A 15,206-nucleotide genomic window follows, 5' to 3' on the forward strand; every position below is an offset into this window, starting at 1 on the left:
AGCGTGTAAAAAGCATGTGAACCTGTCGCTATTGTGTGGGCATATCGCGAGCATGTCAACACAAGCAAGCACGCCAACGCATCGCTAGCCTGTCAGCGCATCGCTAACCTGTCAACACTGCGATAAGCACAGAACACATGTGTATATTCATTTTTACATGCGTGCGCACGTACATACTTATACATACCCCCGCAACGCATTCGCATAATGCAATCATTTGAAAAATAAAGGCCATGACAAAATTGAATTCAACTCACATTTTTTAACATTCGGGAAAAAAATAAATAATAAAAAAAAAAAGCTTTGAGAAAATTAGGTTCTGCTGTACTACATAGTGATATCACGAATCATCCGTGCCCCTTTTGCTAGCCTATTTTTTTTTTTTTTTTTTGGCCCTGTAAAAGATACATATATTTATTTTTTTCCCTTGCCCTCTTGCATCTGTAGCACCATACGTATATATGCATACGTATGTACGCGCGCACATGCATATATATATGCATATAAATACATACGTACACACGTATGTACAGAAGTATGCATATATATATGTACACATGAGTGCATATGTATGCATATGTACAGAGGCGCGAATGCACAAGGGCACAATTGGCAAAGGCACAATTTCGAAAGGCACAATTTGAAAAGGCGCAATTTGAAAAGGCACAATTTCGAAAGGCAGGACTGTACAAAGGTACAACTGCACGGACGCACGGATGTGTAAACGAACGAACGCACAAACGTGCGAACTGCGATAAGGGGGACGGCGAATTGGGGAACTTCGCCTAGGCTGACCTCGCTTAGGCGAACTGCGCAAAGGCGAAACGCGAATAGATGCACAAATAGATCCACGAATAGATCCACGAATAGATCCATAAATAGATTCACAAATAGAACCGCGAGTAAAACCGCGAGTAAAAGCGCGAGTAGAACCGCGAGTAGAGCCGCGAACAGGCGAACCCTCGAATTCAGCTCACCGCCCAAACGCAACCACGCGAAAACACGAATGCATATATGGATGCACGCACAGCATCTGCACGCAACCCACTCGTCAATGCCCCACCTGTAAAATAATGAACGAACTAAACTCCGCGCACCTGTCAAGCATTACTTTCATTAATAGCAATGGGGTGATTATCACTACTGAAATTAAGGAGGCCAATAAAAAGATGCAAGGAAACCTTATAAATGATAATGAAGGTAACTATGCTTTCTGCGATAAAGATTTAGATCACATTAAAAACCTTGTTCTTACCCTAAAACCATTTCACAAAGAATATGAAGATAATATTTTATTTCGTATAAAAAAAAAGGAAGATAAATATAGGTGTGAATGGGTTTTATTGCTTAAAACGGTTAGGGAAGATTTGATAAAGCAAAAAAATGGTACCTTCATTGACGTAAGTCTTAAAAATGACCTCGGACAGGTGCGCGAGCAATCCGGCTGTGTACTCGAACAATCCGGTCGCGTAGCTGAACAACCCGGCCGCGTAGCTGAACAACCGGGCCATGTGCGCGAACCCAAGTGGGTTCATGGGAAGGAGGAGGAAGTGGAAGAGAAAACTTTCGACTGCACCGATATAAAAGACATTATGCTGAAATACGTGTACTGCATCACCTATTTCGATAATTACATTATCAACTTAAGAAACGAAATTGGCATCATGTACAGTTCGGACAGCGACAATTTTTTAAGTCAACTGATTAAAATAAATAACGACTTTACGAAAAAGGGCAGCAAAAAATGCGACGAGTTTGTGCTTGCGAATGGGCATATGGAGGCCGACGGGAAGCTTATTCACCACCGCGACGCGGGCAAATGCGGTGCGAACGAAAGCGACGCGAGCAAAAGTTACGCGAACAAAAGCGATGCGAACAAAAGCGACGCGAACAAAAGCGACGCGAACAAAAGCGACGCAAATTTGGGCTTGCTCAACGGCGCGTTTGCCAGCATCAGCGGTGGAAGCAACCTTTCCAACGAAAACCTAAACGGAAACGTTCGCAGCAGCGGTGACAAGCTTCGAAGTTGTGGCCACTGCGATGGTGGATCCAGCGCGGATGCCACCCGAACCACCTGCGATAACGCGGGCCTCGAATTAAGGCAAAAACTGTCTGTGAAAAACAGCACGCCCAAGTACAACCTTCGTAAAGCGGTGAATGGCAGCTCCAACGCCAACTCGAACGTCAGCACATGCATAAGCGCGCGCGCGAACGTGCTGCCCAGCGTGAACTCGAGCGTGACCGCTGAGAGAAGCGCGGACAGGAGCGCGGACTCGAATGCTGCCTCGAATGTTGACATGAGTGCCGCCTCGAACGCCGACTTGAGCGGCGACCCGAACGACGACCTGAACGACGACTCGAACACCTACGCGAGCGCCCACGCCAGCGTTGAGGCAAACGTGGATGTGAATGCCAATTATAACTACAACGAGTACGCCTCGTGCGCATCGCCCAAAATGGAAGATACGCACAAGCCACGAGACGACGAAGCGGCTGTGAAAAATTGTGATGATGAGGAGGAGGAAGAGGAGGAGAAGCACTTGAGCTTTTTTAAAAAACTGTTTTACAGCAAATTCGGATTTGAAAAAAGTAGCAAACCGAAGGAGAAAAATAAAAATGCAAAATCGCATAATTTGTCCGTGAAGAAGGAAAATGAGGAGTATTCTTTGAAAAAGGTGAAAGATGAAATTCGCGAGCTGGAGGAACCCAGCTCGGCTGTACATGCTGAGGGGAGCCGCCCGGCGGACGTGAGTCTCCACGATAGGGGTGACCTCCACCAGAGAGGAGATAACCCCGAAAGGGAACAAATTGACAATAGTAAAAGTAAAAATAGCAACAGCAACGAGAGCGGCGGCGGCAAGGAGGAAGGCGGCGCGCCCGCTATGAAGCGGAAAGCGAGCGGTGACAGTGCCGCCACCAATGTACAGAGCGGCGGAGAAGAAAGCACAAACATTTTAAAAAAAAACAACAAAGGGGGGAATAACATCCTTGTGAACGTGGATAATTTGAGGAGAGAATTGGCCAACTTTTTGAAGGAAAATGAGATGAACGAAAAAACGGAGGAAAAAGCCGTTAAAAATAGGAACTCAAAAGAAAGGCATCATCACATGCGGCATAACAACAACAGTTCCCTTTTCCATGAAAATGTCAACATGTTAAGTGAAATTTCGACGGATGCTCTGCTAAACATTTTTAACAAGCAGAATTGCAGTGCTGTGAAGCACGATTTGCTCCACCAGGAAAATGGGCATCCAGGTATTCCCTCATCGAGCAGCTTTCAAAAGTTCGTGGAAGACTCTGCAGAGATGCACAAAAAGTGGGCGCATAGGAGTGGCAGCCGGAGTGGCGGCAAAAACGCGAACAGCGTCGATAGCAGCTGCAGCCGCAACGTGAGTGGAGGCGGGCACGGCGCTGCCGCTCACCGTGAGAAGAACAGAACCCCGCAGGGGGCAGAGCCAAATGGCGACTTCGAGGATGAAGCCAACATAGAATTAATCAAACTAATTCTGCAGCAGCAAATGAAAAGTAACTGCAGTAGGGGAGGAGCAGCAGGGGAAAGCTCCCTCGAGCGCAGCAGCAATATGTTAAGCAAACAGGTACCACTAAATGAGTACAACAGGAAGGACTACTTTGACCAAAGATATAAGGAGGAAGAGTCAAAAAAGAATTTATATTTGGGGGATAAACATGGGAGTGATAGAACGAGGAAAGATAAAAGCTTCCATTTTCATCACTACCATCATCAGCGCGACAAATCGTTGGAAGAGGGGAGTGGCATGTTGCCCAGCGTAGCAGTGAGCGAGGAGGAAAAAATCAAGGAGGGCTGCCTGAACGCAGGCGATTATGCCAGTAACAAAGTCGGTAGAAGAGTCGCTAGCAAGGTAGTTAACGCAAAAGCTAGCGGTAGTAGCGCCCCCGTGAGCCGTAACACCGATGGAGATATTAACAAATGCAAGTACGATTTCCGAAGCAGGAAACGGAGGGACTGCAATATTGACCGAGGAGAGTATACCCATTACAATATGGTGAAGCAAAAAAGAGAGCCCGCAGAGGGTAAGGATGAAAACAGGGTAGCAGATAACAACTCCCCTTATGAAAGCATCGCAACGGATGTAATAAAATTTATGCTGCAGTGTAACGATCACTGTAGGGTCATGAAGGCAGATATGAACGACAACACGAATAACACCACCACGAGTAATGACAGCCAGGAGGGGAACTACGGCCATGATGGCTGCGGAAGTAGCGACTACAACGGTAGTTCAAACGGCGGCAGTTTGAACAGCTCCATTTTGAACAACGCCATAGCAGATTTTTTTAAAAACCTCCCCCCCAGTGAAATAAACCACCTAGTAGCAAATAAAGGGGATATTTTGTCCAAAATGGTGAAGGTCCCTAAAAGTGGCAAAGATAGCAGGGCGCAAACAAAAAGCGGTAACGAACCCCTCTGCGGCAACATGACGAAGAAGGAGAAGGAAGTCCCATCGCATTGTAGCAGCGCATACAATAACGCTAGTAGCAACAGTCACCTAATTAACAGTTGCAGTAAAGCGAACAACCTAAGTAATCCCGACGATGGTTCCCATTTTTTCAGCAACGTGAACATGGCACATATAAGCATCAACAAATTGTGCGAACAGGCCTTGGACCCACATTTTCAAAGCAGCTCTGCAAAAAACGAGACTGAACTTAGGAACCCACATTGTAATAACATTGAGAATATAATCAATTTGATAAAAGGAACAATGAAAGGTAGCTATGATGACGTGGGAAATATCCACAGTGGGTTGCTGCACAGTGGAAGCAGCAGTAGCAACAAAATAAAGGTAAAACAGGATATTACGAGGAGGGGCATTTCCCCCCCTTCGGCAGCTACAATTGTTGGAGGTTCAAACCACGCAGATAGTGCTGATTACCATCTTAAGAGTGAAACGCTGCCGAAGGATAAGGTGATAGGCAGCTTGGTGGAGGGCGGCAAAAGGAAAAGTGATCACCCAAGTGGCCGTGTTGATAACGAAAACAGCAGCAGCGATGTTAGCGAAAATATTCTCAGCAATGGTCTGATTAACAGCGCGAGCAGTAATAATAAGAGCAGCAGCGGCAGCAGCAATAATAGTGCCCTTAAGGGGGTTCACCCCAAAGCGCGCGAAGAAATAAACGCCAAAAATTGCACCAACGTGTGTTATAGTAATAACGATACGAATGACAGCAGTGGTAATAGCCAGGTAGACAATTTTAACCACCCGAGCGATGCTCATAACAGCGGCAGGCAAACCTTTAACCTGTCGGACGAAAATATGGACCTATTGTACAACTATTATCTGCAGGCTTGTAAGAACTGCATGGCGCACACGAAGAAGGGGCTACATAATGAAAAGGGTGACGCACCAGCGGGGGGGTTGGAGCCGGAGCTGCACGCGAAGTCGAGCAGTAAGGGCCTCGGCCTCAACCAGAGCAACCATCTGCTAAGCGGCAATTGCAGTAGTGGCGGCCACAACGTAAAAGCGCCAGCAGGTAAGAGGGATGACCCGAAGGAGAGTGCCAACTACGGCAGCGGCGGCAACCTTAACGGTAATACCAACGTTAGCGTTACCTTTAGTGACACCTATATTAATGCGAACAGCGTCGCGGATCAAGTGAATAGCTTCTTTCACAGTTGCCTTTGCAATTTGAAGAGCATGAACGATATGGCTGTGTATGACAAGCTGGGCAGCGTCGAAAAGGAGAGCAGTGGTGGGAGGGATGATGGCGGTAAGGACGGTGGCGGTAAGGACGGTGGCGGTAAGGACGGTGGCAGTAAGAACCATGGCAGTAAGGACCATGGCGGTAAGGACAATAGCGCTTTCTGCAATAAGCGTAGTGGCAGCCGCGCCATCAACAGTGCGTATGACCAAATCGAAAGCCACATAAAGAACAGCCTCAAAATTAGCGGCAACGCGAAAAGGGGGGACGGACAATTGAAGGAAAAATTGAAAGCCACTGAAGAGCAGCACCACCACTACCACAAGGGGAACGCCGAAGGGAACGACCTAATTAAACTTAGCGCTCTGCAGAATGTCCAGGCCAGCAATTTGTTAAAGGCGATAAGGGGGAAGGACCTAAGCGGCGCGAGTGGAAGTGCGAGTGGAAGTGCGAGTGGAACCGCCAATGAAGTGAGCCTGTTGAACGATTTGAGCGACTTGAACGATTTAAACAGCATGAACAGCCTGAACAGCACGCACAGCCAGAACGGCATGCACAGCGTGAACGGCACCAAGGAGAGCGACAAAGCGGACGCCTTCCAAAATTTCGACAGCGAATTTAGCGCCCTGATGAACAAGTATGAAAATAACGAAATGCCCGGCAACTATCAGAAGAGCCTTTTGAAAATTGTAGAAGATTTGAGCAGCAAGAAGAACGCGAGCTTTCCTTCCTTTCAAGCGGGAGGCAGTGGTGAAAATTCCAGCGGGAAATACTCCGATGAGCATATTTTGAAGGCCATATTAATTAACATGATAAAGGAACTGTCTGCTGCGAAAGGTGACGGCTCCTTTCCCCGGGGTGCATCCACGTCAAAGGGTGCCAGCGGGCGAGGCGGCTGCAGCGGAAGCAGCGGCAACAGGCATAGTGGGCACCCCCGCCATGGCAAGGGCCACATCAGACATGGCAATCACGGGCGTCGCGAAGAACACAACAGGAATAGCGGCCACGGGAGTAGAGACGAACATACCAGGCATGGCAACCACGGGAGTAGGGACGAACATACCAGGCATGGCAACCACGGGAGTAGGGACGAACATACCAGGCATGGCAACCACGGGAGTAGGGACGAACATACCAGGCATGGCAACCACGGGAGTAGGGACGAACACGCCAGGCATACCCGCCACGAGAGCCGCGAAGAACACAATCGGCACAACCGCCATAACAGATATAGCAGACGAAACAGCCACAGCAGCTGCAGCAGCCAAGCAAGCAACGACAACAACGGAAGCAACAACGAATGCAGCAGCGTCTTTACCTCCAATTGTGACGGCAGAAAAAAGAGTTCCTCCAGCCAAAAAAAAAAAAAAAATACAAATCAAAACAGTACAAGTGCTAACCCTACATTTGGTAATTTCCCCAACAGTATGAACAGCAATATTAATTTCCAAACCAACGTAGACACCTTCAACAATATTTACAATAATCTTGTCATCAAAAATAACATAAGCAACTCGAATAATTACTACAGCAATTACTGCCAGAATAATATCATCAATATTAACAACTGTGGGGGGAGCAATTATTTTTATAATAACAGGAGGGCCAGCAAAAGCGAGAGCAACCTTCTGAAGGAGGGGCACGTAATGACCGACGCGATAAACATAAAGAGTAACGTAAAGTGCAAGGCAAACAACAATGTAGATTTTAACGCCCCCAGCAATATAATTAGGAGACTGCAGAAGAAGAACATTAGTGCCTTCCACATGTCCGAGTTTAAGCACCCACATGGCGACTCGCTCTCCTTGTACGAAAATGACGCCTGCGAGGATAGCAAGCCGCGTGGCGGCGCGGTGGATGCGGGGGCCAACGATGTGAGTGCAAACGACGTTAGTGCAAACGATGTTAGTGCAAATGACGCGAGTGCAAACGATGTTAGTGCAAACGATGTTAGTGCAAACGATGCGAGTGTAAATGATGTTAGTGCAAACGATGCGAGTGTAAATGATGTTAGTGCTAATGACGCGAGTGTAAACGATGTTAGTGCCAATGACCCCAGTGCCAATGACCACAGCGCAAACGACCCCAGTGCTAATGACCACAGCGCAAACGACCCCAGTGCTAATGACCACAGCGCCAAGGACGACAGCTTCAGCCATGCCAATGCGAATGAGGTAAATGCGGACCGACGCGGGAGCGACCCGTTCAGCGGAGACGTGCCACATGAAGACGAGCTGAACATGAACGAGGCCAACGCGGATGACACGAATATGGACGAAACGAATATTGACGACCCAAATATGTTCGATGCAAATCTCTACGAGGAGAATATCTTTGACGCGAATATGGGATCTACGAACATTGGAGACGTCAACCTTGATGTGGTCAGTATGTATAACGGGAATGTGTACAGCGGCAACATCTGCAGCGGTAACATCTGCAGCGGCAACATCTGCAGCGGTAACATCTGCAGCGGTAACATCTGCAGCGGCAACATCTGCAGCGGTAACATCTGCAGCGGTAACATCTGCAGCGGCAACATCTGCAGCGGCAACATCTGCAGCGGCAACATCTGCAGCGGCAACATCTGCAGTGGGGGCATTTACGCGAGCAACAATTTGAACCACACCGATAATAATGAAGACACCAACAACGATGAGGCCAACAACGAGGACACCAACTACGACGATAACAATAACAATACGACCAATGACGTGCAGGAGGAGGAAGAAACGCTGCTCGTGCAAGGGGACACCATCCTCATGCAGAAGGAGAGGAAAGAGGAGGAGGAGCTGCAGCAACGGCAGCAACAGCAGCAGCAGCAGAAAAACGAAACCCTCTCCAACCTTAACGCAGAGCATGCAAAATTTGACCAGTTAAAAATCGTCCAAATGGACAACTGGAAAAGCGACCTGAAAGGAGGGAACATTTATGACGATGATGATTTTTCCCAGGTGAAGGAAATCACCCTTTGCAAAAATGGAAGCGCTAAGGATGAGGAGGGAGACGCGGCTGCGGATGCCATACACCCCACTTTTGATTACACCGTTGGTAGTGTTGACCATGCTGGAGAGAACGCTCATCATAGTGAATGCCAAGCCGACCGGGGGAACACCCAATTGGATGAGAGTGGCACCAAAGTTGAGCACCAAATTGACGAGAACTTCCACACACCAAGGGCGGGGGAGGACGAGGCCACCCCGAGTAACGCCCTGCCAAAGGTGACGAAGAAGATGGAGTGTTTCGACGAGTTCCAAATGATGAATAGGGAAAAATATGCCTTCATTTTTAACTCAAATGTGGAAGATTATTATATGCCCGTTTGCAATGCACCGAGTTATACGCACACTGGTGGGAGGCAGAACGTGCCAGATGGGCTAAACGCAGACCTGAAGGAGGAAGAATATGTCAGCTTAAGGGACACACCCTGGGAAAAGAAAAGGAGCCACGTTTTTAACGATCCAATTGGAAGGAACCTTCACCAGGCGGATGAGGCGAATGGCTCTCTGCCCATCGATGTGAAAAATTTAACGCAGAGTGATCTCAAAGAAATGCTCTTCCAGAAGATGTGGTACAGGGGCGCCGTGAAGAGGGAGGAGCAGGCCGAAAGGGGGAAAGAAAGTAAAAGAGAAAAAGGGAAAGAAAACCAAGCGGACGAAGAAGAGGAGGAAGAAGAGGAAGAGGAAGAGGAGGACGAGGAGCAGGGAGAAGAAGAGCGACCCCCGCAGCACCAGCGGATGAAGCGTGAGGAAGGCAAATCGGAGGGTAGCGGCCCCCACGCAGTGAAGGAAAGGGATCCTCCGGGCCAAGAGTTATACTACGATGATATGAACAAAAATGCGGGTGCGAGTGGAAGTGCGGGTGGAAGTGCAAACGGAATTGCCGGTGGAATTGCCGGTGGAATTGCCGGTGGAATTGCCGGTGGAATTGCCGGTGGATGTGCCGGCGGGAGTGCAAATCCAGACGCGAGCGGAAGAAGCAACGTGTACAACAGCTTCTCTTCATACATCTCCCTGAACATAAACTTTTTCTGCCTGTTTGACGACATGTACGATAACTTTTTTAAAGCAGATTTTGACGATCGGGAAAAAATGCTGAAAATTCTCAACCTGAATAAGAGCCTCTGCTACAATCAGCTGCTCATGTTTTATAAAAAAAAAATATTCTTCGATTGCAAAAGTGAGAAGGATTCTAATTTGCCTTTGGACTGTTTACCCGGGCAGGACGGTTCCACCCGGAGCTTAGAACAGGCCAAAGGCAGCATCAGTAGTGGTAGCAGCAACGGAGGAAGTAACCTCCTCTATGGAAGGGGCAGTACAGTGATGCCCCCCTCAAGTGATCAGAAGAGTAATGCCATTTTGCTGGAGAAGAGAAGTTCCGTGGATGCCCCCCACGGTAAAGAGAGCCTTATGCCAACCGCGCTCTACAACGGGATCGCCCATAAAGGGGATGCAGACACCCACGTTAAGAGCACCAGGGAGGGTAAAGAAGTGATTCGGAACTTTAGTGGGCAGTACGGCCTGAGCAAGGAAGAATATGCAGATACTCCCCCCCTTCGAACTAAGGAAGAAACGTTCTGCTTCAAGAAGGTAATAAACCAGCTGAGAGATTTCCAAAGCGCCATTAATAACAAGCTGCACCAGAAGGGCAAAAGCCACATGGGTGAAGTAAAGGCTGAGGAAGATGGCCTCGGTTTAGGGATAGCAACTCCCATTAGGAAAAAGGAAGAACTAGACATGGATGAGATGAAGAGAAGAAGGGGAAGCATCCCGCTTGACGCTGCCACCACCAACGAAAGTGATTACAAAGGTGTGGTGAAAAATGAGTTGAACCTTTCACACGGAATTGTACAGAAAAGTGAAAAGGGGGAAGAATGCCACCCCGTAGGAGGTATTACCTGTGAGAAGAACTTGGCTCCCAAAAATATAAACGACTCAAGGGAAGAACAGAACGTCAAAAGTGACATCTCCTTTAAGGTTGACGAGGATTGCAAGGCCGCTCTGAAAAGTAAAGTAATCAAACCGAAAGAGGAGAAGAAGATGAAGAGTGATACCAAGGAGGAGCTTGAGGAAAGCAAAAAGAATGTGGAGGCGTACGACGGGTATGTGAGTGAAAATTCGTTCGACAGCGACCACGCGCATGAGCTGGTAGACTGTGTGCTGCAGCCCGGAGTGGAGAACAGCAGCAGTGCTGAGGTGGGTGGTGGCCACTACGCTGACGGGGAGTACCCTCATGGCGGCTTCCCAACGAGCACGCAACCCCCCGCGGGCGACGCACCCATCGAGTTCGAAATAAACGTGGACTGCCCCGAGGAGGAAAACGACGTCATGTTCAAATTCATATACCACAAGGTTAACTGCATACGGAACAACATGTGGACGCAAAGCATTGACGAGCTGCAGAATAAAGAAATACAGGAGACGCTCCGAAAGTGTCGCAAGAGGGGCGGCAGGCGGAGGGGCGCAGCATGCGGATCGGACGACCCGTACGGCGATTACAAAGTGATGAAGAGGGAAAAGGAGCAGTGCGCAGGGGAGGTTACCCCACCAATCCACGCGCAAGCGCAGACGAGTCAGGCAAAAATGAGCAATAACAGTGGCAACGATATTTACTACTTCAACATTTACACCAACCTGTGGGAAAATATCGACCTGAATGTGAGCCACAAACTGCTGGAATCCCTGGAGGTGAAAAAGAAAAGGATTAACAAATATTATAAAAATAATTCGTATGAGGACACGAAATTTATAACCTTCACAGAATGGCACCTCTACAATTTGATCATTTCCAAAATTTACAAAAGCTTCGATGTGAAGAAATTCGAGGAGTACCAACTGAAGGTTTACAACATGGACAAGTTCCAGTACGAGCTTAAAAAAAGGGGCACCTACAATTTTGGCATCAAAATTATTGGAGATTCGACTGGCAGAAGGGGTGTTGGCGGCGTTGGCGGTGTTGGCGGCGTTGGCGGTGTTGGCGGCGTTGGCGGTGTTGGCGGCGTTGGCGGTGTTGGCGGCGTTGGCGGTGTTGGCGGCGTTGGCGGTGTTGGCGGCGTTGGCGGTGTTGGCGGCGTTGGCGGTGTTGGCGGCGTTGGCGGTGTTGGCGGCGTTGGCGGTGTTGGCGGTGGAGGCCCCCGGGGTGGTAAAGGCGCCAAGGGGAGAGGGCCCAAGCTAGACAAAGAACACAATAACAACAGCCGGGCGTCGAAAATTTCGGATCATTATTCAGACCTTAACTACGATGAGGATGATTACTACGTGGAGGAGGGAGACGACGAGTTTGAGTTTGAGGGGCAGGAAGACGATGTGGAGGAAGAGGCTGAAGAGGAAGAGGTCGAGGAGGAAGAAGAGCTAATGGATGACGAGGAGGGAGAGAAGAAAGAGTACAAAGAATTGGAGGCAGAAGAAGACGATTCGAAAGACTTTGTATTTATCAATGGAAGCGCAGGCAACTCGAGAGACGCTAAGGATGCCAAAACAGGTGGCAATGTAACCCAACAGGATGGAGAAAAAAACTCCCCAATGATAGCCAAAAATTTGCGAAGCAGCAATGGGAGCAGCAACAACAGAGGGAGTAGAACCTTCTGCAAGAGTAAGAGCAAAAATGGGAACAGATTATGCGTCAGCAACAAGGATTACCAAATGTATAATAATAGTGCCGACCAGAAGGGCGCAAAGGAATTGAGGGAAGACAAAATTAAGATAGTCACCAGGGAGGAAGTGGTCTGGAACAAGAAAATGAAAAGTGCCTTCCCCGCCAATGAGGAGAAGCAGCCCCTGGAGGAGGGAGAAAATGGCAGTAAGAGAAACACAGGCATGTCTTTGAGAAGGAAAAAACGGAACAGCGTGTTAAGCGGAAACTCCACAGAAAACAGTTTAATTAAAGCCAATAAGAGGAAAAACAAAAAGTTGAAAGTTAGCGCAAAGGTGGATAAGTACGCTGAAAAGGTGATCGACCCAGGGGCTACCCACGTTAGAAGTGGCCGCGTCACTAGCGGTGCCGCCAACAAAGGAGGTAACAACGGACACACCCGAAACAGGAAGGTGCACGTTTTCAAAAAGAGGGTAAGTCGCAGAAGGAACTATAACCCCCTGGTGGATAAGAAGCCAAATGTATACCACCTGATACAGCTGCCAGATTATGCAAGTCACAAGGAATTGATAAAAAGCAAAAACGACTGCCTACCCACATACATTCTCCAGTATGAACAGTTGAAGAAAAACGAATGCATCTTCTTTAACATTCAAAACCATTATAACAATTTTATTAATAACGTTTACCATTTTGCGGTTAGCTATGAGCAATCGTTGAAGCATAATGAGTACCTCAATAACACGCTGAATAATGTGAAGGCCAGATTGCACATCAAGAGGTTGTGCCTTAAGAAGAACGTCACCTTGAGGGATAATTTATTTGATGTATGCAACACCTATTTTAATGATATGTATACGTACGACTCGGTGAGCAACACGTATGTTCTGTATAAGACGAAGAAGCTGCGGATGGATAGACTGGAGAAGACAATAAACAATCAGGACTACTACAGCATGTATGTGAATGACTACATTGAGAGCGAGTTGCTGAACAAGCGGAAGAGGAGCAAGAAGAAGAGCCCCGCGAATGCGCTGTGCGATGGGGGGGCCGCGGCGGGGAAGAAGTTGCCGCTTTGGGGCCGTCAGGTAGGGGGGAGCGCTTTCGAAGTGGGAGGCGGTTACCAAGAGGGAAGCGGCCACCCCGAGGGAAGCGCTTATCTTGGAACAAACGACTACGCTGCGCGGGACGATTACGTAGAGGCCATTGCATACGACGTGGCCAACCAGTACGAGCTGGTTAACCCGTATGGCAGTTCATTCCAGAACGGGAATGAAGTGAACAACCAAATGGAAATCGCGCCAAATGACCACGTACAGGGAGGACGAGCTAGCCACGAGGATGGCATCTACGTGGCGCGCAACACGTACCATGTGCAGAGTGTGCAGGTTAATAATGATGAGGACATTGGGGGTGAAAGAAACGGCAACGAGGGAAGCGTAAACTGCATGGGTGAGGACCACATTAACCGGGAAAACTGCATAAACAGCGTAAATTGCCTACCACAGGTGGACGGCGGGGGCCACCTCTACGGAGCGGCAGAGCTGGCCCGTAGCGACCTCGAACTGCGCAACCAGCCGAAGTACCTGAACTACTTTGTGGACAACGTGGAAGACGACCTTGACTGCAACAATAATGGCACATGCAAAACTGTCATGTCCTTCAGCGAACGGACGATCGAAGAGGAGTTGGGGGATATGGACCACGAGCTGGAGCGGGGGCCTCAGCAGGGGCTCCAGCGGGAATATCAGCGGGAGTATCAGGGGGAATATCAGCAGGACTTCCAAGGGGACTACCAACAGGACTACCAACTGGAGCAACTCGAGCGGGACGAGCTCTTGGGGGGGACAAACGCCTTTAAGCCAAAGCAAAACAGGGCCTTTCCGCCCGAAGAATTAAGCACATACACCAATCATTTTGACGACGAAAATGATAAAACCCATTTTAATAAAACGAGCGAACATTTCTTTGACTACTACGAGCAGAATGGTCTCAACGGTAATGATAGGAAGGGCAACAATGACCACGAAAATTGCGACGACCACGAAAATTGCGACGACCATGGCAATTGCCACGACCATGACAGTTGCCACGACCATGACAGTTGCCACGACCATGACAGTGGCCACGACCATGACAGTGGCCAGGACAATGACAACGCCAGTGAGGGTAGGGGGAGCTTTTTCCAGGAAGCGGAAAATGGAAAAAATAAAAATTTCGGCGCGAACAGCAAAGAGTTTTATTTTAATGGCAGCGTAAACCACGATGACATAATTCAGTATATTGATATACAGTAGGCAGGCGCATCTGTGGTTTGGGAAGTACATTTGGACACATGCACATTAGCCTTGCAAGTAGTATCATGTGCGGATATGCAGATACATGCCATAATGTTACGTGCGTGTTGTCCCTATGTACGTGTGTGTATGTGTGTAAATTAACTTTTTTTTTTTTTACGTCATTTTTTAATATCCTTTTTAATCATCCATTACTGTATTGTTTTTTATGGTAAATATCGTGATGGTGATAATTACTGTAATGGTGATAATTACTGTAATGATGGTAATTACTGTAATGATGGTAATTATTATTTTTCCTTTTTTTTTTTTTTTTTTTTATCGTTTGTTTCTTTTGATAAATCCCCAAGACATAATCGTCTATCCCTTCCCCCCCCTATTTTTTTTTTCGCTCATTTTTTTTTTTTTAAGTGTACTTTTTATAAGTATAATATACCATACTTTGACAAGTATGTTTTATCATATTGAGTTATATATCTCATATCCAGAGATATAGAGATATTTGTTTGATATAATATATTTAATTATTAATCATAGAAAAAGTTGCGCTGCATTTTTACGCGTACTGTGTGTGTATATTCACAGCCTTATACATGTGCACGCTTATTTTAGTGGCCCCAATTTTTTCCTATTCAA

The 15,206-nt window shown here is 47.7% G+C and overlaps 1 protein-coding gene across 1 annotated transcript, besides 6 other annotated features; it reads left to right on the forward strand.

The window, feature by feature from the left end:
• The first annotated feature begins 367 nt into the window (after positions 1-367).
• Positions 368-392: a microsatellite.
• Positions 393-1,073: 681 nt separating this feature from the next.
• Positions 1,074-14,570, forward strand: PVX_117340 (hypothetical protein, conserved; the record flags this gene model as incomplete). The annotated part of the gene is made up of 1 exon (XM_001615713.1): positions 1,074-14,570. One exon carries the CDS (start codon positions 1,074-1,076, stop codon positions 14,568-14,570), a length of 13,497 nt encoding a protein of 4,498 aa, XP_001615763.1.
• Positions 2,473-2,530: a microsatellite.
• Positions 5,244-5,270: a microsatellite.
• Positions 9,613-9,633: a microsatellite.
• Positions 14,571-14,718: 148 nt separating the features above from the next.
• Positions 14,719-14,744: a microsatellite.
• Positions 14,745-15,103: 359 nt separating this feature from the next.
• Positions 15,104-15,130: a microsatellite.
• Positions 15,131-15,206: the final 76 nt, after the last annotated feature.

Source organism: Plasmodium vivax, chromosome 12 (genome assembly GCF_000002415.2).
Source record: "Plasmodium vivax chromosome 12, whole genome shotgun sequence".
NCBI lineage: Eukaryota > Apicomplexa > Aconoidasida > Haemosporida > Plasmodiidae > Plasmodium > Plasmodium vivax.